Below are 23163 nucleotides of genomic sequence, written 5' to 3'. Positions count from 1 at the left end.
TCGTCGGCCCACTCACAATCCTCTGGCGGCTGAGCTGGAACGGAAGCGGAAGTGGAGAGGAAAGCTCCTGGGAAGATTCGTTCGCTTGAGCAGTGCGTAGTGTTTACTTCCGGAGGCCTGGTCGGGCGGCAAGATGTAGCACGTGGGCTCCCGTGCTTCGCGTGCACCGAAGAAGGGTCTCTGGGTGATCACTGAGAAAGGCCTTAGAGACGAAGATGTGGGGCCCAGCAGCGGTGCTTCCTCCGCGGCGGACGCCGTCAGTTTTGGCAGGCGTTGGTCGCTTTTGCTTTTGGAGGTCGGCAGCAGCGATGCGGAAGGACTTGGGGGCCATTCCCCGCCGTGGCAGGAGTGACTCCTGCCCAAAGCTGTTGCCGTATGAGGGTCCCAGGGAATCAACCCCGACGTCTACGTACGGCCTCTTTTCCAAGGGTTCCGTATTGAGCCCGACATTGGCTGCAACCTTGGTGCAAATACTGCAGTTGGGGGAAAATGGACATCGCCACATAATCATGGAGTGCAATCCCCGTGAGTTCGTCTGGGTTGGGTTTCTTAGATGTTCTTCGTTTGTGCAGATTGTATTAACTACTCATGGGGTGCTGTTTAATGCCCTGCCCTTTGCTTGAAGCAGCTTACCGGAGAGATTGCCGAGAACATAAACGAATTGTCTGTATTAGTAAAGGTACCACAAAATATTCTGTAGCAGTTTGCACTTTACACAGTATTTTGGTAAGATTTGCTCCTAGCTTTCACCTAAGATTGGACCCAGGGAGCGCTGGGTCACATCCTTATCCCTTTAAACTTTTGTTTGTTTTTGGTACCGGGGATCGACCTTGGGACCTTGAGCATGCGAGGCAGGCGGCGGAACCACTGAGCTAAATCCCGGGTCCACTTTTAACTTTTTTACTTAGAGACAAGCATTCACTAACTCCCCCGGGGCGGATTCTGGAACTCGGGATCTTCCTGCCTCAGCCTCCCAGATTGCTGGGATTACATGCTTGCACCATGTCAGGCTCTTTTACCCTTCTTATGCCTTTCATATAGATTATGACAGAATGCTGATTTGTAGTCTTTGCTGTTTTTTAAAGCACTACTTCCTGTCCCAAGGAGTCAGTTCTGTTTATGCTTGACAGTATTTTTTTGATGGTTAAAGTGTCTGGATAGGCCACGGGTAAGCGGTGTTTTTTTTTTTTTCTTATATATATGAGTAGTAGATTAGTGCAAATTTTGAGCCAGGTGTGGCGGCAAACACCTCTAATCCCACCACTCAGGAGATCACCATAAATTCACCTCAGCCTGGGCTACTAGTGAGTTGAAGGCCAGCCCCTGTCCTGCCCCCGCCCCCCCAAAATGCAAATTTTGCAGTCCCTGATGACAGACCAGATTCAAAACCTAGCTAGCTTTACCACTTACTGGGATTTTGGAGTCAAGTGACTAACTCCTACTTCCCTTATAGGTAAAAAGAGTAATATTGGGGATGTTTTGAAAATTAAAATTAGGTAATACTTGTGTAACCACTAAGAAAAACTTGTCATTAAAGAGATGTTATTTCTTTTGCACATAACTTTCTGTTGTGTTATTATACTAGGTCATGGAATCCTGACTAAGGCCTTACTAAAAACCGGTGCCTCAGTGATTGCGCTTGAAAGTGACAAAAGCTTTATTCCACATGTGAAGGTACAATTTAGTTCCTGGAAATAATTTACTGTTCAGCCGGTAACATTGAATGATTTAGGGAAGGAAAATTAAACTCATATTTTTATGGACTGTCTTTTAGGGGCCATATCATAAATATCTTCTTTAGTGAATAGAACACATTAAGTATCCAGTGCTTGTTGAATAAAAATTTGGGAGTTCTGAGACTTGTTTTCTGGTATTAATGCTTATTAGGGTTGAGAACATGATACCCCAAAATGTGCGGTGGTCTGCTGAGTACTTTGAAATGGGGACAATGGAAGCCCTCTGAAGCAGCTTCAGAAATGAGATCTCTTTGACCTTCTGCTTTCTTGTCTCTTACACGTTTTTCTCCAATGCATTGAGTCATAGAAACCAGATTGCCTGTTCCCCGAGGAGAGTCACAGATGCTAGAAATACTTTTTCCCAAAGCAAGCCATAAAAGCCTAAAAATATTATTGAAACCTTTCCCCAAGCTAGCCATAAAGAAATTCTCTGACCTACTTTGTCTAATAGTAGATCGTGAGACCTTCAGTCCAGGAGTCCTGCGTATCCCCAGGAAAGAAGGAACGCTGCAGAGAGGCCAGGAATCTGAATAGGCCTTACTGAGTTTCCTCCCTTCAGCCTGTGACATTACATCACACCCTTTTTGAAAAATCACATCTCCATACAGCTGTCCATTCTTCACTGACTCTAAGCATAAAAATGGACAGTTTTCCTTGGATCTTTGGTTCTTAGTTCTGAAGGCTCTTGTGTACATTAAATTTATCTTAAATAAATTTGTATATGTGCTGCCGAAGCGAGCACGATCTTAAATAAATTTGTTACACTCTTTCTTGTTCACGTCTTTCATTATAGGAGTCTAGGCTGGGACCCTTGTGATAGGAAAGGTATCACATCTTTCCACTTCCGCACTCTGCTACAGATTAGTTTAATGACTAAATAGAGTATACAATTGGTATTACTCGGCTTGTTTCCTATTTTTAGTAGGCTATGCTGTGGTAACATTACATTAGTAGAACTATGTAAACTCTGGATCTAAGATTTCAGAGGCAAGAAAGATTTTGGATAGTTATATACAATTGTACAGAGTGGGCATTATCCAGATGGATTTTTCAGTGATTCTGCCTCTTACACAGCAGACATATTCATATAACAGTAATTAAATGGACAGTCCTTGCACTTCTTGCCAGCTTTTTTTCTTTTTTCCTCTCTCTTTCTTTCCCATCTTTACAAATCTCTACATTGAATTTAGGAAACTCATACTTCTCTATGCCAATCTCCTGAATCTATATGGTATAAATGACTTTTTTTTTTTTTTTTTGGTACCAGGGATCGAACTCAGGACCTTGCATTTTCGAGGCAGGCGCTGGAACCACTGAGCTAAATCCCCGGCCCTGAATGACTTTATCTTAAAGCACAGTACGACCAAAAAGTTGTAGAAATGTCTATGAAAATAGTAATTTAAGTTTTTAGAAGATGAAACTTTGAGCACAAGCCCTGAGATTAAATCGCCAGTGCTGCAAAAAGGAAAGAATACTGTTATTCTACATACAACTGCTTTGAAAATTCAAGATTTTAGCAACGTTATTTATTTATTTCAGTACCAGGGATCGAACTTGGGACGTTGCGCTTGTGAGACAGGTGCCGGAACCACTGAGCTAAATCCCCAGCCCAGGCAACATTATTTAATTGATGTTAGCGTCTGCTAGTATTTTCAAAGAGGAAAGGAAGGAAAAGAAGGCAAGAAAAGGGAAAACACATAAAATTGTTCCAGGCTGGAGGTAGTTCACTGTAGAGTGCTTGCCTACCAGGTGTGAGGTCCAGGGTTTGATTTCCCAGCGCTATGGCCTGTCCTTAATCTCATTGTACACAAGATGATTTAAGATGCCATTACAGTGTTTCTATTTAAATTTTGTAAGTATTTAACACAATAGTAGTTTTTCTATGGGATCTTTAAAGGTAGCAAGGTTAAAGTGTTATTTATGGCACTTTATTATTTATTACTTATGCCTGTAATCCCAGCACTCTGGGTGGCTGAAGCGGGAGGATTGCACATTTGAGCCCAGCGTGGTCAATTTAGAGAGACCCTATCTCAGAATATAAAAATGAAAAAAGGCTAAGGATGTAGTACAGTTGGAAGGCCTTAGGCTCAATCCCTCATTTTATTTATTTTATTTTTAAATATTAAACTTTTTTTATACATTAAGTTTATTGGTACATTTTAGGTATATAATATGACATTTATCATTGGGAATTTGTTTAATCCCCCATTTAAAAAAAAAAGTTTCTGTAAGATCTAAAAAACAGTTGCTTTAGTAAAAAAAAAGATAGGAACTAGAAAATTTTTGACACAATAATTCTCATAGGAATATCAGTAATAAAATGTTTGTGAATGTAAACATCATGGACTGAATTCAGTCCTTGATTAGAATTGTTTTTTCCTCCTTTTCAGACTTTTATTTCTCATCCTCAACCCCCCATCCCCTTTGCTGGGAATAGAATCCAGGGCCTCACTTGCTAAGCACACACCCTTCATATGCAGCTTCAGTGCATATTCATTCACTTTTATTAACCATCTTCGTAAAAAGGGAAAAGCCATTCAAGTAGTTTTGTATTGGTTTATTCATTTGCCAGAATAAAAGTAATGTGTAAATAGAACCTTTGGAGCCTAAAATCAATTAGGAGACACTGTTTCTAGCAACCTAAAGGCTCTCGGTTTACTCCTAAAACCTGAAAGGATTTTCAGGGATTCTGAATTTTTATCTCACTTAAATTCCCCCCTCCCTCACATTTCCATCATAAAAGTCCTGGAATTCCACAGTAACAGTGTTCCATGAAAGAAGTTTATTTTCCTATCTGGATGTACTAGACATAGTACACATGTTGGGAATTGTGTTCCATAATGATAAATAACATATCCATTTGAATTTTGAAAAAAATTCTTACAGAAATAGCTGTGTATGTTCAGCTAAAGGGACATCAGCTTTTATGATAAATGCTATCTTACATCAGTCTTCAAATCAGGCAGAATCTCAGCCCTAGTACTTCCTAGTTTTAAGACTGGTTGCAGGTAAGTAATTTAACTTTTCTGAGGCTATATATAAAATGAGAGATACTAATACCCACCTGTACAAAAAAAAATTTTTTTTGAGACAGGGTCTTGCTATGCAGGTCAGGCCAGCCTTGAACTCACTATTTAGCCCAGGCTGGCCTTGAACTTGTAAAGATTCTCCTGCATCAGCCTCCCAAGTGCTAGGATTACAAGCATGCATACCCACACCCAGCTTCGATGAGGTTTAAATGAGATACACTTATATAAGCTGCCAGACTTAATGACTATAAGAAAAACTCCAGGGTTCCTTTACTTTGCTCTGTTCCTTTTTGCTTGCCAGTTTTGAATCTTATATGCAGTCTAAAGTATGACCTTACAATTACCATATGAATTGCATTAATTATTTGGAAGCTTTAGGTGTCTTCCTGTTTGAATTGTTGAATGGTAAATGATAAATTCTAAAGCCGAAATGTATTCTATCCTCTCAGAATACAACTGTAACAATACTAAAGTTTACCCCCTTTTTTTACATTTTCATCAAATCAAAATTCATCATCTTAATATTAAAGAGATTAAAGCATATCTTTTTGATATCTTGTCAGTTATTTTATTACTATATACATTGAGTGATTTTTAGAGTTTAAAGATAAACATGCATTACATCAGCACTCTTTTCCTTTAGCTTCCACAACATTACATTCTTGTGGTTTTTTCCTTGGCTTCCTTTTGTTAGATAGTAGAATTACACCATCCTCCAGCCTACTCTTCTGTATTTCTCCACAAGCTTTAATTTACTTCAAGAACTCAAATTCTCACTAAGTTACACTTTCAGTTTGAACCTCTTCACTGAGTTACTTTTTCTATATACAACTTCCTAGATGGCGTAATCTCTATTTGGCTGGCTTTGAAAGTATGATCCTCCTGCCTCAGCCTCCTACAGGGCTGGGATTATAGGCCTGTACCGCCATGCCTGGCTTCATCTGCCTTTTGCTTTAATATTTTCATTATTTTCTCTACTGAGAAACATCTTTCATTTCGTCTTCCTGAGACCCTCACAGATGCCTTACAGTTCTCTATCTGAGGCCAGCAATGTTCTCAGAGTCTTGGCCCATTCTTCCAGGTAGCCCAACTAAGCACTTAAAGACTAGTGCGAAGAAGCTTTTTGAACAGCTCAAGCCATTAAGATAAAGGAAGGATAGGGCTGGGGATGTAGCTCAGCTAGTGGCACCATGCCTCCCTGGCAAGTGCAAGGTGCTAAGTTGGATTCCTGGTAAAAGGTTGGGGGGGGTAAGTAAAATATTTTGAAGATTTTTGTTGTTCTTTGTTTGATGAAACTCGGGGTCTTATGCATGCTGGGCAAGTGCTCTATCAACCTGCTGAAGGTTATGTTGGTTTAGGGGGCTTTTTCTTGGTAATATTTTACACTTTATTTCCTCTGTTAAAGGTTTATATGTGTAAGTAATATTTTCGTTAACATCTTCATGAAGGTAGTGAGATCTTTTGTAAGATCTTTTGGGGGGGGTTATTTTTATAAAGTTGATCTTTGAGTTGTTGCAAAGTCTACATAATGCTGAAATTTCCTAACATGTTACCTCTTTATGTCTTTAGTCCTTAGGGGGAAAGCTAAATGGAAAACTACAAGTGGTCCATTGTGACTTCTTTAAAATGGATCCTGATAATCATAATACAGTGCGACCACCCGTCGTGCTTTCACAAGAGCTCTTTCCGAGTTTGGGAATAAAAGCAAATTCTTGGTCAGAAGGTAATTTTTGCCATTCATTAAAGCAAGTGCCCTATAGTTTCCAGCTTCCTTTAGCAGTACACCTGTGTTATCAGTAGGTTTGTGTACAGTTCATATTGTCAAGTTCCTGAACAGTGTAGATTATCGTGTCCCCTCCCCTTGACACAGCCATTTGATTTCCTCAAAGGCCAGGTAACAGAAAGATACTGTTAACTGATTTAAAATTACACCTGTAGTCCCAGCACCCGGGAGGCTGAGACAGGAGGATCACTGCTTGTTCAAGGCCAGCCTGCAGTATACAGGGAGACCCTGTATAAAAAAATTAAAAAATAAAATTGTTAACTAGTTTGCCTATATAAAATAAAGGAAAAAGTAGTAAGAACTTTCTTTTTGCATGTTTTCTTAACAGATATTCCATTTAAAGTAGTTGGAATATTCCCTCAGAAAAATGAAATGAAGCCACTTTGGAAACTTTTACATGATGTGTATACTTGTTCTTCTATATATAGATATGGCCGAGTACAGCTCTGTATGTTTATCAGTGAAAGCCAATATGAGGTAAGATTAACAAATAGCTGGGGTTTTTTGTTTTGAAAGAGTTCTATAATTTTTCTGGGTATTCATAACCTGTATAATTTTAATTTAGGGATTAAGATATTAAGAGTACTAAAATTCTAGATTTCTGTACAACAATGTTTAGATTATGATTGGGTTTGTTGTTTTTCATGTTTTTTTGAGACAGGGTTCAGGCTGGTCTTGAACTCATCTATGTACCCCAGGCTGACATACTCATGACAGTCCTGCCGCAGCCTCCCCAGTGCTGCGATTGTAGGTGTGTGCCATCATGCCTGGCTTTTTGTTGTTAAGTTTAAATTTTTTTTTTATTTTTAGCCTGATCAGTTGGGCTACTACAGAAGTTTGGTCCAAAGTATTGGCCTCTTGTAAGTTTTACTTAACAGTCTACTTTTTATTCCCTGTAATGATAGGGTCTCCTGAAGTCCTTGCTTTTGCTGTGGGAGTAATGTTTCTTTTTTGCCTGGAATGCTTCATGTTATCAGCCTGTTGATCCCAGCAATAGAAGTGTTTATTTGTACATATGGCGCGCTATGGCTTGGGGATACTAGGGTAAAAAATGAAGGGATGATTTACTCATCCAGATAGTAAATAAACATTGACTAGTTCATAGAGTAGGGGCTCAGATCCTTGAGTCTATCATACAGTAAATAAAAGAAGGAAAGGAAGAGCAATAGGAAGTGCTCCATCAGATTTTATCAGGCACTTGGAAAATGTTTAAATAGTTCTACTTCTTTTACTGTGAACATACATTTATTTATTTATTTATTTATTTATTTATTTATTTATTTATTTATTTATTTGAGGCAGAGTCTTACTCTGGTTCACGGTGGCCTTGAATTCAAATAAATCCTCCCTCAGCCTCCCAGGTGGTAGAATTACAGGCATGTACTACAACACCCAGCTTCTGTGGACTTTGTATGATTTCCCTTTGATTCACTGAGGTAACATCTAAGCCTTCAGTTGTCAGCCTTAACAACTCAACTCAAAATTTAATATCCCATCTGATAGACAGTATTTCTGACTTGCCTCTCCTCCACAGTACAAGCCCCAAGTTAATTATTCATGTTTTTAGCTAATACTTTCTGCTCTGCTGTGTTGCAGGAGCCATAGGATAGGAATTATTTTGTTCATGTTCGTAGCTAAATTATTAGCTGTTATTTTTATTTCAGCTTTTCTTTAATGAGATTTTATCTGATAGATCACACAGTTAAATGAAATCAGTCTCAAATACGTTGAATTTTAAGGGTACTTGATATGTTTTCAAAATGAGTGGAAAGACTGAACCTAGTTATGGTTCAGATTTTGCACTTAATTCTAATCTTTAATTTAAATGTCTAGGTGTTATTAAGATTCAACATTTGATTTTGATTGGCGATATTTTATATATATATATATAAAACCACTATTCTTATTTTCCTTTGACTAGAAACTAATTGCAGATCCCACAAATCCAAATTTGTATCACGTATTAAGTGTGCTTTGGCAAGTATCTTGTGAGATTAAGCTTCTCTACAAGGTGAGTAAAATCCTTCTGCATTTCAAGAGAGAAGGTGGGGGATTTAGCTCAGTGGCACTGCGCCTGCCTCACAAGTAGCAAGGTCTAGAGTTCAATCCCCAGCGCCAAAAAAAAAAAGTACCAGAGAGCATTGTATTACATTTCAGAGGAGCTAGTAAGCAGAGATTACATACTAAAGATTAATTTAAAAGATTATTTTTCCAACTCTTCAAGGTTAGGGCAAGTTAACTTTGTGACAGTAGGTATTTTTGTGGTAAATATTTGTTTCTCTCATCATAAAAATTAGATATGCAAATTGACGATAGAAAACTTGGGGTGAGTGTGTCAAGACAAGGTCTCGAAGTGCAGTTCAGGTTGGTCTTAAACTTGCAGCGCTCCTCCTGCCTCGGCTCCTCAGGTGCTGAGATTACAAGCATGCACCACCACACCTGGCTAGGAAACATAGTTTCTAAAAATGAGAGAAAGGCTGAGGCAGGAGGATCAAGCCCACCCTGAGCAACTTAGTGACTTAGGGAGACCCTGCCTCGAATTAAAAATAAAAGGGCTGGGGGTGTAGCTCACTATAAAAGCCCTGAGTTCAGTCCTCTGTATTGCTTCCCCCTCAACAAAAAGGAAGAAATGTTTTAAAAGTCATCACTACAATTCTGTAATCGAGTAACAATTGACATATGTAACATATTTAGTGCTGTTCTTTTTCTTTGTGTAGTGCAGATTATATTGTTTTGTATATCATTGTTTTCACTTCATAGCTAATAGATATAAACTTTTTCTTTTGTCACTGAACACTTTTTGAAAGTTTGGAGGTCTGTTTGCTTTTGAACTGGGAATTGAACCTTGGCACTGAGGTACATACATCCTCAGTTCCCCTTTTGTTTGAAGACAAATTCTCACTTAGTCACTGAGTTTCCCACACTGGGCTAGAAATTGTGATCCTCCTGCCTCAGACTCCCAAAGTGCTGAAATTACAGGTATGTGGCACTACACTTGGCTTTTTCTTAAGTTTTTAAGGGCTACTTAATAGTTCATTATAGAGCGTTCTTCTTTTTAGTTAATTTCCTTATGGAAGACCAAGCATGGTCTGATAGAAATGTAATGTGAATCACATATGTATCTACAGTTTTTAGTAGCCACATTATAAAAAGTGAACAGATGAAATTCATGTTTTATTCATTCCTGTGTCAATTAAAAATTGTTGAGGCCAGCCTTGGCTACGTAGTGAGTTCAAGGCCAGCCTGGACTGCATAGTGAGACCTTGTCTCAAAAACCAATCAATCAATCAATGAATTGTTCTTTCAGTGTATGATCAGTATTTTAAAATTAGTTACATGCCACGCCTGCCTGGCAAGCTCAAGGTCCTGAGTTTGATCCCTAGTACTGAAGAAATAAAAATTTAAAAATTAGTTGTTACATAATTTACATATTTGTGTTCATGTTAAATCTTTGAAATCCAGTATATTTTATACAATTACAGCATGTCTCAATTCCATACAGATTTCCCATATTCCATAGCCACATCTGCCTCAAAGTACCATATTTTATAGCAGATTGCTAGAGCATTAAAAAAGATGAGTATTAAGTCTTTCATGCCATAATTATCCCATTCTCTTGTTTTTGACCAGAGTATGTATCAAATAGGGGTTTGTTTTTTTGTGTTACTATAGTATTGATGATTGAGCTACATTTCTAGCCTTTGAAAAATTTTTTTTGAGACAAGGTCCCACTCAGTGCTGCCCAGGCTGGGCTCACATTTGTTGTACTAGTGTTCCTCCTGCTTCAGCTGCCCAGAGTGCTGGGATTACAAGTATATACCACCACATCCAGATTTCACGTGGTTTATTTGTGCTTTTTTGTTTGTTTGTTTGTTTGAGTCAGGGTCTCACTTTATGAGTGCAAGCTAGCCTTGAATTCACCATGTAGCACATGCTGGCCTCCAACCCTAGACAATTCTCCTGCCTCAGCCTCCCAAGTGCTGGGATTATAGGTATGCGCCACCACATCCAGCTCAAGTAGTTTTTAAGGACATAGACAGTCAGCCATCTTTGTTCATTCAGTATACACAGATTGAACCAATTTTGGTTAGAAAATATGCTTAAGAAACTATTATGACTGTATTGAACAGAATTTTTTTCTTGTTGTTATTCCCTAAACAGTTCGGGATAACAACTACTTCATGGCATTCCTATTATGTTTATAAGTAATCTAGAGATGATTTAAAGGGGGGAGGGGTGTGAGCAGATATGCAAATACTGTGCCACTTGGGACTGGAGAAGCCTCAGGTTGATACTGGAAGGACTCCCGGAATCAGTCCCCTGCAGACATGAGGAATGACTCTAGTTGTGTATTTCATAGACCTTTGATTTGCGAAGGCTATATTTGTTTTATGTTTTGTTTATCTTGATGTACTCTCTTCCCTGCTTTTGTCTGGGAACATGTTGAACCCTTCTGTCTGTATATCAAGGTTAAGAATGTTATCTTCATTGAGCTTTCGTTCCAGCTCTCTCCAAAAAGCACTGAAGTCCTTAGGTTGGATTCCTGATCCTTGACTTTGGTGTCTAACCTGTTCCTTCTCATTTTCCTGTATTCCAGTTATTCCAGCAATCTTTTTATACTTAGTTTTTTGCATCCCTGATCCTGCTTTCTACCACTACTGTATATTATGATCTTCATACTGTTGTACTTGGTTTTCTTAAAATCCTTCTTTACTCCATTGGTCTCACTTTATGCTGTTGACTTTTCATCTCAGCCTCTTCTGTTCTCAGAGCTTTCAGCTGGTTTCTTCTTAGAGGCCTCCTGAGGCCTTTCATTTACAGGGTAATATTTCTAGCCAGGCCTGGTGGTACCTGCCTGTAATTCCAGATCCCTGGGAGGCCCAGGCAGTTTAACCCCCAACCTGGGCAAATTAGCAACTTAGTGAGACCATGTCACAAAGTAAAAATTTTAAGGAGGCTGGGCTCAATGTAGAGGCCCTGGGTTTAATTCCCAATACCTCAGAAAATGAAAATAAATAAAATTCTAATAATATTTCCTTCTTGTTCCTTAGTATTTGTTTTCTTTTTTTTTTTGGTACCGGGGATCGAACTTGGGACCTTGAGCTTGTGAGGCAGGCAGTGGCACCACTGAGCTAAATCCCTGGCCCGTTAGTGTTTGTTTTCAAAAGTCCTTTGTTTTCTCATTTATTAACTTCCAGAAAGGGGGTCTTTCTGGAGCCAACATTTGTTAGCACTTCTTCCCTTGGAAATCTTCAACTGTCAAGTAATTGTTGAGCTAAATTCCCAGGGTCTTACAGATTTTTCTGTGCTGTAGCTTCAGTTAGCAAAAGTGAATGTCCTCTGCTGTCGCTGCCATGACCTGAACCAGGCTTTGGGAAACTGGAGGGCCCTTGTACACTATTATGAGTTCTTTGCCTCCCTCTGCTTAAAATGACATTCCTGGAACTGCCCGGAATTCCGCAGACAGGCAAGTGTTAGATATGAAAAAGTAATGGTGATTTGAAGACTGACACATCTTTATTTGTGTCTCTTATATGCCCTAACACATTCAAATTAATTTGATTAGTAGGCTTTTGCTCTAAAGTAGGGCAAAACAAATTCTCAGTACTGATCTACATCCTTAAACTAGCATGATTTCCATGACTCTAATATGGAAATCAGAGAAAAATATATATACTGTGCAAATATCAGGTGTTTTTCTTAAATCCAATTAGAGAGTGACCTGGATTTAAATCATTCTCTTTTTCACCTTGCTCCCCAACCTGGGGAATGAATCCAGGATCTCACATAGGCTAGAGAAGTGCTCCACCACTGACTGTACCACCAGCCCTTTCGACTTTATTTTGAGACATGGTCTCACTAAGTTGCCCAGGCTAATCTTGAACTTGAAATCCTCCTGCCTCAGCCTCCCAAGGAGCTGGGATTACAGGCATGCCCCTGCTGCATCTGGCTAAATGTGATATTTTTAGGTCATAATGTGGGCGCTTTGACCAGGGGGAACTAAAAGAAATGTTTGGTGTTTTGCTTTCAAGGCACCTGTTGCAGCATTGGATGGGCACATCAAGAAAAGACAACCAGCTGCTAAGGTAAAAGCAAATTAATGCTTGTCCCTTTTTCTCCTTTAATGGAATATTCTTTATTTTCTTTGAGATTATCTTATATTCTGTGTTTTTGAAAAGAACTTTAGAATAACTACAAGTGTCCTTTAAGCAGAGTTTATTATTTTTAATAAATTATTTTGAAAGTTACATTTATTAGCTATTCTATAGTAGATGCTAGCTTAGTAATAGGCTTAAATTGGACTCTGACTTTTTCTATTTTGTTTGTTTGTTGTTTTTTTGGTTTTGTTTTGTTTTTTGTCTCAGGCTGGCCTTGAACTCACTGTGTAACCCAGGCTGGCCTTGAATTCATAGTGATCCTCCTGCCTCAGCCTCCTGAGTGCTATTTATCTCTTTTAAAATAAAAATATACTTCCTTTTAAAATGTATTGTAGGGATATGCTGAAGCATAAAAATGAAGCTTATCTCTAAAATGCATTTCTGAGATTAGCATTTGATGTTCATCTAACTTGATAAACCAAAAACAAAATTTTATACTCTTAATCAAATTTATGGTATTAGTTATTTCTTATATGATTGAAATCACCAATAGGTACATATTGGTTTTTAACCTAGGAAATAAGGCTTTCATTTTTATTTGTTTTTTCCCTGTCTAAAGAACTGATGTGATGATATTATAAAGAGGTCCTCTATTTAGAGATACTTATGAAATTCTAATATATTAACTGAAGTTTCAAAAGAATTTTTTTTTTTGAGAGAGAGGGTCTTGCTGTGTAGCTCAGGCTGACTTTGAACTTACAATGTAGTCCAGGCTGGCCTCAACCTTGTGGCAGTCCCGCCTCAGCCTCCCAAGTGCTGGGATTACAGGCGTGCGCCACCACACCCAGCTCAAAACAATTTTTGGACTCAGTTCAAAAGTTCTACTTGACACTAATGACCTTATACTCATATCATCAGCTCAGTCTGACGATCTCATTTGCTTTGCCTCTAAAAGAGAAAGAAAATTATCAGTTTAGAAATGATCTGATTTTAAAATGATCAGTTATGGTGATTTTAGTTCTTTTTCACTATTCCTAACAATAATGTGTATAATCTCAAAAGATTTAGTCAAAATAATGCACTTTGGCTTGGATACCATTGCGGATTTATCCAAAAAATGAATAAACATATATAACACAGTTTCTTTTTAATAACATGAAAAATTTTGTTTCTTTCTTTCTTTAGGCCAACTTACATTTCCATCTAATTGAAACATTTCTACTGTTTTGTTTTGTTTTGCTTGAGACTTACAAGTCAACTAGGCATCATGGTGCACACTTGTAGTTCCAGGTGTGGAACTATCCACCTGAGGCAAGAGGATGGCTTATGCCCAAGTGTTTGAGGCCCCCCTGGGCGATATAGTCAGGTCTTGTCTCATAAGAAAGAAAAGAAAAAACTTGTAAGCCAGTAATATTTTCTTAGCCTACAATCTGATGGTGGAGATAGACCTTGACAATAGCAGGGACTCAGAATGTGCTAATGTTATGTTTGGGTTTGATTTTACTGTGTTATTGCTTGGATGTTGGCCAAAGATACTGACTTCTAGATGAGACAATGGACGCTGTTTGCAGCTCCACCCCATGGAGTGAGGGAATGGCTCAGGTGCATGCTATCCATGTAGCCGGTTCGCATGCACCTGAGGAACACAGAGCTGGAGGAATCAATAGGAAAGCATGCGCTTCCATCCTGGAGAGTGGCAAACCCTCAAGGTTGCTCCCTGCAAACAATTCTGAGAGATGGCCCAGGTAAAGCAGAGTTAGCGCTTGCATTCCTGACACACCCAGAAAGAAAATGCACTTGAGGACTGTGGTGATTGCATCTTTGCAGAAGTAGTGAAGGAATAATAAGTAACCTGTTTTAAATAAGTAAATAAGTTTTGCTCTGGTAATATTTTATGACTAACAGTATTTTCCCTTTTCTCCAGTGTTCATCAAAACATCAAAACCTGTGTTTCATTCAGATCACTCCTCGTAAAACTTTATTTACCGAATACTTAACTCCTATTAATTATGATATATTTTTTCACATGGTAAAGCAATGTTTTGGGAGGCGTAGTGCCTTTCTAACACATCATTTACAGTAAGTAAAGAGTAAAAGTGAGTATAAAAGTAGCAATTTAATGTGCCAATCTTTTATGTTAGAAGTCTACTTTTCTTATTTTGACGAAGTGTAATGCACCCATGTTTCACATATATTTCTTAGTATTTCTTCTCTCTGGTGTACATTCAGAAAAAGATATATTTTGTACATACTCTCTCATTGAGCTTCATTTATTTTCCTTCTTTGAAGAGGCAACCTGGGATTCCCACAAGTTGTTTTATCTTTATCTGAGTTTAAGCTACAGGAGTAACTATCTGCTCGCCACTAGTTGGTTTAGAGAAGAGTCAGAATTACTGTGGTATATTTGCCATCTAGCTCTTGTTATTATCTGTGTGTTCTGTTTCCTAACCAAAGTAGGGATGGATCATCATACCATCCTGGTTTTCTTGCCCTGGACAAATTTTTATGTTTCCATCTAAAACTTATAAAAAATTGTAGCTGTGCCAGGCATGGTGCTGGATACCTGTAATTCCAGCACTCAGGAGACAATCAGGAGGATTGCCACAAATTCAGGGCTAGGCTGGGCTACATCATGAGTTCAAGACTAGTCTGAAGTACATAGCAAGACCCTCTCAAAAAACAACAAACAAAAAATTCTAACTGTTATTAGCTACATTATATAATTTTTAAATGGGGCTGATATGTAAAGGTATGCACAATCAACAGCCTAAGTTATCCAGAGTAATTAGATCGTCATTTAATATATAACAATGAAATGGACAATATTTTTATAAAAATCAATTTTTAAATTGGCAATAGACCAATAAAAGTAACCTATTTTTCATTTTGCCCTTTGTGATGGTGGCCATTTTGAATGTAGATGTCAAGAAAATAGGGAAATAAGGAATAAGTACAGTAAACACTGGTACAGAAATTCCCTTGGAAATCTCTAATATGACCAAGAATCTATTCTATATCTAAAAATATTGGAAATATTTTCTCACAAACTGTTGCATTACAGGTATTTTTACTTATTGTCAGTGGTTTATTGATGGTGTTTTGCTAATATATAAAAAATTGGGGGCTGGGGATTTAGCTCAGTGGTTCCAGCACCTGCCTCGAAAGCACAAGGTCCTGAGTTTGATCCCTGGTACCCAAAAATTGTTTTTCTTTTTTCTAATTTAATCACCAGTGATTGCAATATAAAAATGTGAAAAATGATTTCCTTAAAAACTCCCAAACAAGGGCCAGGGATTTAGCTCAGTGGTGCCGCTGCCTGCCACAAAAGGGCAAGGTCCTGAGTTCAATCCCCATTACCAAAAAACTCCCAAACAAGCTGGGTGCTGTGGCACATGCCTGTAATCCCAGCTACTCAGAAGGCAAAGGAAAGACAATTGCAAGCTGGGCAATTTAGCAAGACCCTGTCTCAAATAAAAATAGAGGGCTGGAGATGTGGGTCAGGGGCAGTAGGCCCAGCCTGCCCAGCCCTAGGATCAATAACAGAAAAAAAAGACCTGCCGAATAGCCAACGGTTGGGCCGGGGATTTAGCTCAGTGGTTTCGCCACCTGCTGCGCAAGCGGAAGGACCCAAGTTCGATCCCCGGTACAAAAAAAAACCAAATAGCCAACGGTTGGTAGGTACTTCTTGAACTTTTACATGAACCTTGGTGGCATTAAGAATATTTTTGTAGGGCTAAGGGTGTGGCTCAGCAGTGGAGCATGTGCTTAGCATTCATGAAGCCCTGATTTCAGTACCATGCCACCCCCACACATAAATTAGAACAAAGTGAAGAAAAGAGTTGACAGATACAGTGTTTTTTGGCAGTGCTGGGGAACAAACCTATGGCCTTCTCTATACTAGGCAACTGCTCTGCAGTTACATCTTCAACCATGGAGGCTGAGGCAAGAAGATTGTCATATGTTTGAGGCCAGCCTGAACTACAAAGCAAGACTTTGTCTCAAAAGAGATAAATAAATAATGAATTTTGTGTAAGAATTGATTAGAATATGTTAAAGCCTAAATCTGTTACTTGCATTAGAAGTTAGCTATAGACCTTTAGGAATAAAAATAAACTTACATTTATTATATTTAAGCTCTGAAATAAGCTTAATTGTATGTTAGTCATTTTAAATTGGACTTAGAAGCTATCTTTCAATATTAATTGATAGTTGCTATGAAAAAGCATTAAGCACATTTATTTTGTATTTCTTTTGCAGTTCATTGACTCCATATGATCCAGTGACTATATTGAATAAAGCAAAAATTGAAACTAACATGAAAACATGTGATATGTACCCTCAGGGCTATAAACACCTTTTTGAAACTATAGAACGTTCCAGTGACAATGACAGTAAATGGTTATATGACAGACTTCTAGAAGATATAGTGTGTTAGAACAATAGACTGTCAAGACATTAGCTGAACAGTTTATTTGGAAAACAAGACACAAATGAAAAAGAACTACATTGAAAAGTGGATGTCTTTTCAACAGAAGATAACTTCTTATTCATCAGACTAGGAAACTCATTTCTGAAGTTGATACTATCGCCACATTGGCTAAAACAATGACTGCTATTTTATTCACAACTGAATAAAAGGAAAACTTCTGTTAATCGTGAGTTAATCAGATTGAATTGGTTTTGTTTTAAATTTCTATCTACCATAGTGCTGGGAATATAGCTCAGTTGTAAAATGTGTGCTTGGTATGTATGCACAAGGCTGTGGAGTCACACAGCACTAAAATTTTTAAAAACTGCTATCTACTGTAATCATACTGGCAGTTCATGCCAATTGAACTTTGGTTTACTTTTAAAAATCCTTTTGGCCAAATGTCTTACACAGTATTTAATTTAAATGTTCCCCTTTCACCCTTGCTGAATTTTGTATTCCTCCTGTGGGGCAAAAGAGTTTGTATTGTATTAAACTTGAAAAGTAAATTAAACTGATTTATTTTACCTTTCTGTTTGCTGAAGTATATTACCAGTTATTGTACAATGAAATTATTTAAATTTTAATAACTTTTAGAAGTTAAAATATTTTAGGTAATATTTTGTTATGGCATTCTTTTGTCTCTTGATATTTAAATGAAATACTTAATTGATCTCACCTTACCTTTTGTTGTGTACTGTATACTCAGTGCACTTTCAGGGTATATTCAATCTATATATCTTAAAAGACTCCTGCATATTTGTTCCATCAAGAAAGTTCAGCTTAAATGGCCAGGTGTGGTGGCACACACACACCTGTAATCACAACACCTGGCAGAAAATATTCTTAATTCCATTTAGGTTCATGCTAAGATCCAACTTCACCTGAATTTTTCAGGGCATGGGAATGGGTGGTTGAGACAAGGGCTCTCTATGTAGTTCAGGATAACCTTGAACTTACTATGTAGCCCAAGCTGGCCTTGAACTCTGCAGTCCCCTTGCCTCAGCCTCCCAAGTGCTGGGATTATAGGCATGTGCCACCACACCCAGTTTATTTTCCTAATCTTTGGGGTCACCCTCCCACCTCCATACTGGGGATCAAACTCAGGACCTTCCACTTGCAAGGCATGTTGCCACTGAGCTAAATCCTTGGCCCAAACAGGTCAAATACATTTTCTTTTTGTACTGGGGATCGAACTCTGGACCTTGCACTTGAAAAGCAGGCACCAGAACCACTGAGCTAAATCCCCAGCTCCTAATCTTTCTAAAGTCTGTTTTCCTCTCCGTTTCTTCCCCAACCTTGTGTGTGGATTTTTCCTCAGGCATCTTCACTACTTTATCATCATCTAATCCATTTTATCACTGCTGTGTTAGTCTTTCAGAAGCGTGTGTCACCATAGGCTCAATCAAAAAGCAGTGCCAAGGTTCAGGAAGCCTTGGTTTTCACATGGGTAATATCAACCTCTGTCATGTTACTTGTCAGAAGGAGTAAATGAGGGATTTGGGAGAAAAGTGGCAAAGCAGGAGCTACAAATGTTGGGATAGTGTTTTCTTACCCTTTCCATACTTGTAGCAAGAGGCTGCCTTCAACAGACTAGATTTTAAATTTTCACAAAAGAAATTTGGGACCTGGTGGTATGTCTCAGTGATAAGACTGCTCGCCTAGCATACATAAGGGCTGAGTTTGTTTTCCAGCACTGCAAGATAATGATAGTGAGACCTCAAAAAAGAAAAAAAGCTGAAAGTGATAGAGTGCTTGCCTAATAAGTGCAAGGCCCTAGGTTCAATCCTAGGGAAAATTTACAACTGTCCACTCCCTAGAAGATATAAATAATGAAGCATGATGTGTAGATGATTATTTGTGATAGCAACAAATTGCCCCAAGAAAGCTTAGCTTTTTTGTTCCATATTAAAACTCCGAGAAATCAAGAATATCTGAAACTTTCCAGTCTGTTAACAGCCATGAGGAGGTCAGGTCAGCTTCAGAGAAGCTGGGGAAGCAGAATTCTGATAGTGTGTGGGCCTTCTTTGGGAAGGGAAAAGGAGAATGCAAGGTGGGAGATAGATTCCTATCAGCCTAATTTATTAAGACTTGGACTAAGATACTGCAATAGGTTGGATTTTTTTTTTTTTTGGTACCAGGAATCGAACTCAGGGCTTTGTGCTTACCAGGCAGGTGCTGCACTGATGAGCTACATACCCGGCCCCTGAACTACATCCCTGGCCCTATAGTTCGGTTGTTGAATCTCTCCCAAAGGGCCATGTGTTGAAATTTGTTCCCTAACCTGTGATGCTATTGGGAGGTGGTAGAAGGAACCTTTAGGAGACAGGCATTAGTAGAAGGAATCTGTGTCACTAGGGGTGTGCTATTGAAGTGGATATTGGAAGCACAGCACTTTCTTTTGCTTCCTGGCTGCTATGAAGTGAGGATTTCCTTTGACACTCACTACCACTTTGATATACTGCCTTGCCACAGGCCCCAAAGCAAAGAGCCAGCTGACCAACTACAGACTGAAACCTGCAAAACTAACAGGCAAACCTTTTTATCATATAAGGTGATTTAGCTTAGGTACTTACTATAGTAACAGAAAGCTAACATAAGTGTGCTATATATGAGTGGGCTAAAAGTGAAGAGGGCACATTGCTATGTAATATTACTGTATGTCCTCTCATTACCAAGTTAAAGAATTGCATGTAACATGTTACTTGTATGGCTTTTTTCTGTGCAAAAAATAAAAGGATTCCACTATATGGCCCCCCTTGAAATTCTATAATTATCCAACAATTATTTAAAATATTTTTTCCTTAAAGAGTTTGAGAAATAGCATAATTTAGAACTCAGCAATGAATCCGTCAGGGCCTGGGCTTTTCTTTGTTGGTTTTTAATTACATCTTCAATTTCATTGACTTGATACTGGTTTATTTAGAATTTTTATATCTTTTTGGTTCAGCTTTGTTAATTCATATGTATCCATGATTCTGTCCATTTCTTCTGTGCTTTTCCATCTTATTAGAATACAGGTGCTCAAAGTAGGTATTGATGATCTTCTGGATTTCTGCAGGATCTGTTGTGATTTCACCCTTTACATTCCTAATTGCATGGGTTTGAATCTTTTCCTTCCTTCTTTTGATAAGATTGGCTAAGGGTTTGTCAATTTTATTTTAATCTTTCAAAGAGCCAACTCTTCAATTCATTGATTCTTTGTGTTGTTTTCTTAGTCTCCATTGTATTAACTTCTGCTCTGATCTTTATAATTCCCTCTCTTGTACAAGTTTAGGGCTTGACTTGCTCTTCTTTTTCTAGAAGCTTGAGGTTCAGCATTAGGTTGTTTATTTGAACTGGCTGTTTTCCTGGTATGGCTCTTCACCACTGTAAATTTCCCTCATAGGACTGCTTTCATTGCGTCCCATAAGTCCCATAAGTATGCTATATTGGCATTATCATTTAATTGTAGAAACTAATCTGTGACCCATTGGTTGTTCAGGAGGGTGTTATTTAATTTCCATGTGTTTATGAAGTTCTTATGGTTTCTTTTCCCCTTGATTTTATTGCACTATGATCTGATAATATGCATGGGATAATTTCAGTTCCCTTGCATTTACTTAAGCATGTCCTATGTGCTAGTATGTGGTCTATTTTGGAGACCATCCCATGTGCAGCTGAGAAGAATGTGTATTCTGTTGTTGTGGGGTAGAACACTTTGTAGACATCTACCAAGTCTATTTGTTCAAAAGTTTGGTTCAGTTCTAATATTTCATTGTTGATTTTTTGGTCTGGTTGATCTGTCTGTTTGTGCCAGTGGGGTATTGAAGTCCCCCATTACAATTGTATTAGTGCTTATTTGATTTTTCATGTCTGTTAATATTTGTTTTATATTGGGTGTACTAGTATTTGGTGCATATATATTTATAGTTGTTATCTCCTCTTGAATTGTTTCCTTTACAAGGATATAGTGACCTTCTTTATCTCTCTTAATCGTTCTTGGCTGGAAAGCCACTTTGTCTGCAAAAAATATAGCTATCCCGTCTTTTTTCCGGGTTCCTGTCACATGGAATATTGTTTTCCATCCTTTGACTTTCAGTCTATGAACTTCTTTTTGAATTAAATGTGTTTCTTGTATGCAGCATATTGTTATTGTTGTCATGCTGTTGATCTTGCTTCTTAATTCTGCCAGCCTGTTTCTTTGCTTTGCTTTGCTTTCTTTCTTTTTTTTTTTTGGTACTGGGAATCAAACTCAGGACTTTTCATTTGCCAGGTGGGCGCAGCACTACTGAGCTATATTCCCGGCCCCAAACTGTTTCTTTTGATTGGTAATTTGAGACCATTTACATTGATATTATATTTATAACTAATATGTATTGACTTATCCTTGTCATGTTATTTTCCTGTTATTGGTTCCCTTTCTTCTCCTCTTTAATTGCCTGCCTTGCCTGGTGGATTCATTCTGTTGGAGTTTATGGAGTTGTAGTCCTTGTTGTTTCTTTCTAGAATGTCCTTCAGAACATTTTGGAGTGCTGGTTTTATGGTCATGAATTTCTTCAGGTATTCTTTGTCACAAAACTGTCTTATTTCTCCAACAATTCTGAAAGATAGTTTTGTGGGGTACAATGATATGTTGTTTTCTTTTAGGACTTGAAATACTCCACTCCAAGCTCTCCTTGACTTGAGGGTTTGGGTTGATAAGTCTGTGATTTTGATGGGCTTTATTTATAGGTGATTTGTTTCTTTTTTCTTACAGCTTTTAATATTCTGTTCTTGTGTTGAATTTCCGGAATCTTGACTATTATATGCCTTGGTGTAGTTTTTTTTTAAATCATGGCTAATTGGAGTTCTATATGCCTCACCTATCTGTATATCAAATTCTTTTTTCCTGCTTGGGAAGTTTTCTGCCGTTACTTCTGTAAATAGGTTTTTTATGTCATTTGCGCTATCTCCTGCTTTTTCATTGACTCTGACCAATCTTATGTTATTCTTCTTTGCATCATCCAGCAGCTGCTGATTGATTTTTCATGGTTGGTCCCTTGCTTTTTTGGGGGGGGGGTATTGGGGGTTGAACTCAGGACCTTGTGTTTGCAAGGCAAGCAGTGGAACCACTGAGCTAAATCCCCAGCCCTCCCTTGCTATTTTTAAGAAATCTTTCTTTTCATGATCACTGACTGCAATCCTGTCTTCTATATCTGATATTCTGTCCTCACATTGGCTCATTCTGCTGCATATACTTTCAATGGAATTTTTAATCTCCTGGATATCTGTTTAAATCTGTTTCATGGATTACATTTCCTTCCTATGTTGGGCATTCATGATTTCCATCATTTTCCTAAGCTTCTCTATTTTTTTATCTGTATCTTCTCTAGAGTCACTAATCATGTCTTTCATTAAGGTCACTATCTCTGTAGTTATCTGAGAAACTTATTTCTGAATTGATTTTTTTCTAGAGCCTCATTCGTCTGCTTTGTTACTTCTGCTGTTATCACTTCATAGAGTCTAGGTAGGTGGCTTTCAAATTGTTCTACCTCATTGCTCCCTGAGTTTGCCTTCGGTGAGCTGGAAGTTTGGGATTGCATCATGCTTAAGTGTCTTCTCATTTTCCCTCCATTTCTCCTAGGAACCTTCCTTCCATTGGGGTATTCCACACCCCAGCCTCAGGTCTCTGAGCCCTCTTTTTGGTCCCTCTGCTCCCATACAGGTCCCTTCATGCCTCTCCTGCCTCCCCATGCCACCCTCCAGAGTTTCTGCCCCCAGGTGAGCTTCCTCCATCTGAGGCTTCCGCCATGCTGTCCTGCTGTTGTGTCCAGGGGTGCATACTGCTGCTCTCCTGGGATGAGCAGCCAACTGGGATCATAAACAGCACCAGTAGTGAATTAAAGGGATGGTGTTTAAAATTAGAGAAGACAGAAAGCTGCTCCAAAGCAGGGGCAGGGTCTCCACGAAAAAGATGGATTCCCAAGGGTTCTTTGTTCCTGTTCCCTTTAATTATTTTATGGGGGGCCCTCTCCCCTTGGAACTTGTCACAACTGATTGGCTCTCTGGACTATCATAGATGGATTCC

General features: G+C 38.5%; 1 protein-coding gene across 2 annotated transcripts; it reads left to right on the top strand.

Annotated features, from left to right (window-relative positions):
* Positions 1-28: 28 nt before the first annotated feature.
* Tfb2m (transcription factor B2, mitochondrial) lies at positions 29-17641 on the top strand. Of its 2 annotated transcripts, XM_004853485.4 has the most exons (8): positions 29-525; positions 1586-1674; positions 6335-6488; positions 6877-7025; positions 8470-8559; positions 12581-12634; positions 14571-14725; positions 16904-17641. In XM_004853485.4, the coding sequence occupies exons 1-8, from the start codon at positions 216-218 to the stop codon at positions 17079-17081; spliced, it is 1179 nt and encodes a 392-aa protein (XP_004853542.1). In that variant the 5' UTR covers positions 29-215; the 3' UTR covers positions 17082-17641. The 2 variants fall into 2 exon arrangements, with proteins under 2 accessions (XP_004853542.1, XP_012930830.1); XM_013075376.3 differs by lacking the exon at positions 8470-8559.
* Positions 17642-23163: the final 5522 nt, after the last annotated feature.

This window comes from Heterocephalus glaber, unplaced genomic scaffold (genome assembly GCF_053883595.1).
Source record: "Heterocephalus glaber isolate CG9 unplaced genomic scaffold, H.glaber_assembly_v1.0 deba00001600, whole genome shotgun sequence".
NCBI lineage: Eukaryota > Metazoa > Chordata > Mammalia > Rodentia > Bathyergidae > Heterocephalus > Heterocephalus glaber.
The sequence above is the reverse complement of the archived record's forward strand: the minus strand, read 5'-3'. Positions and strand labels throughout refer to the sequence as shown.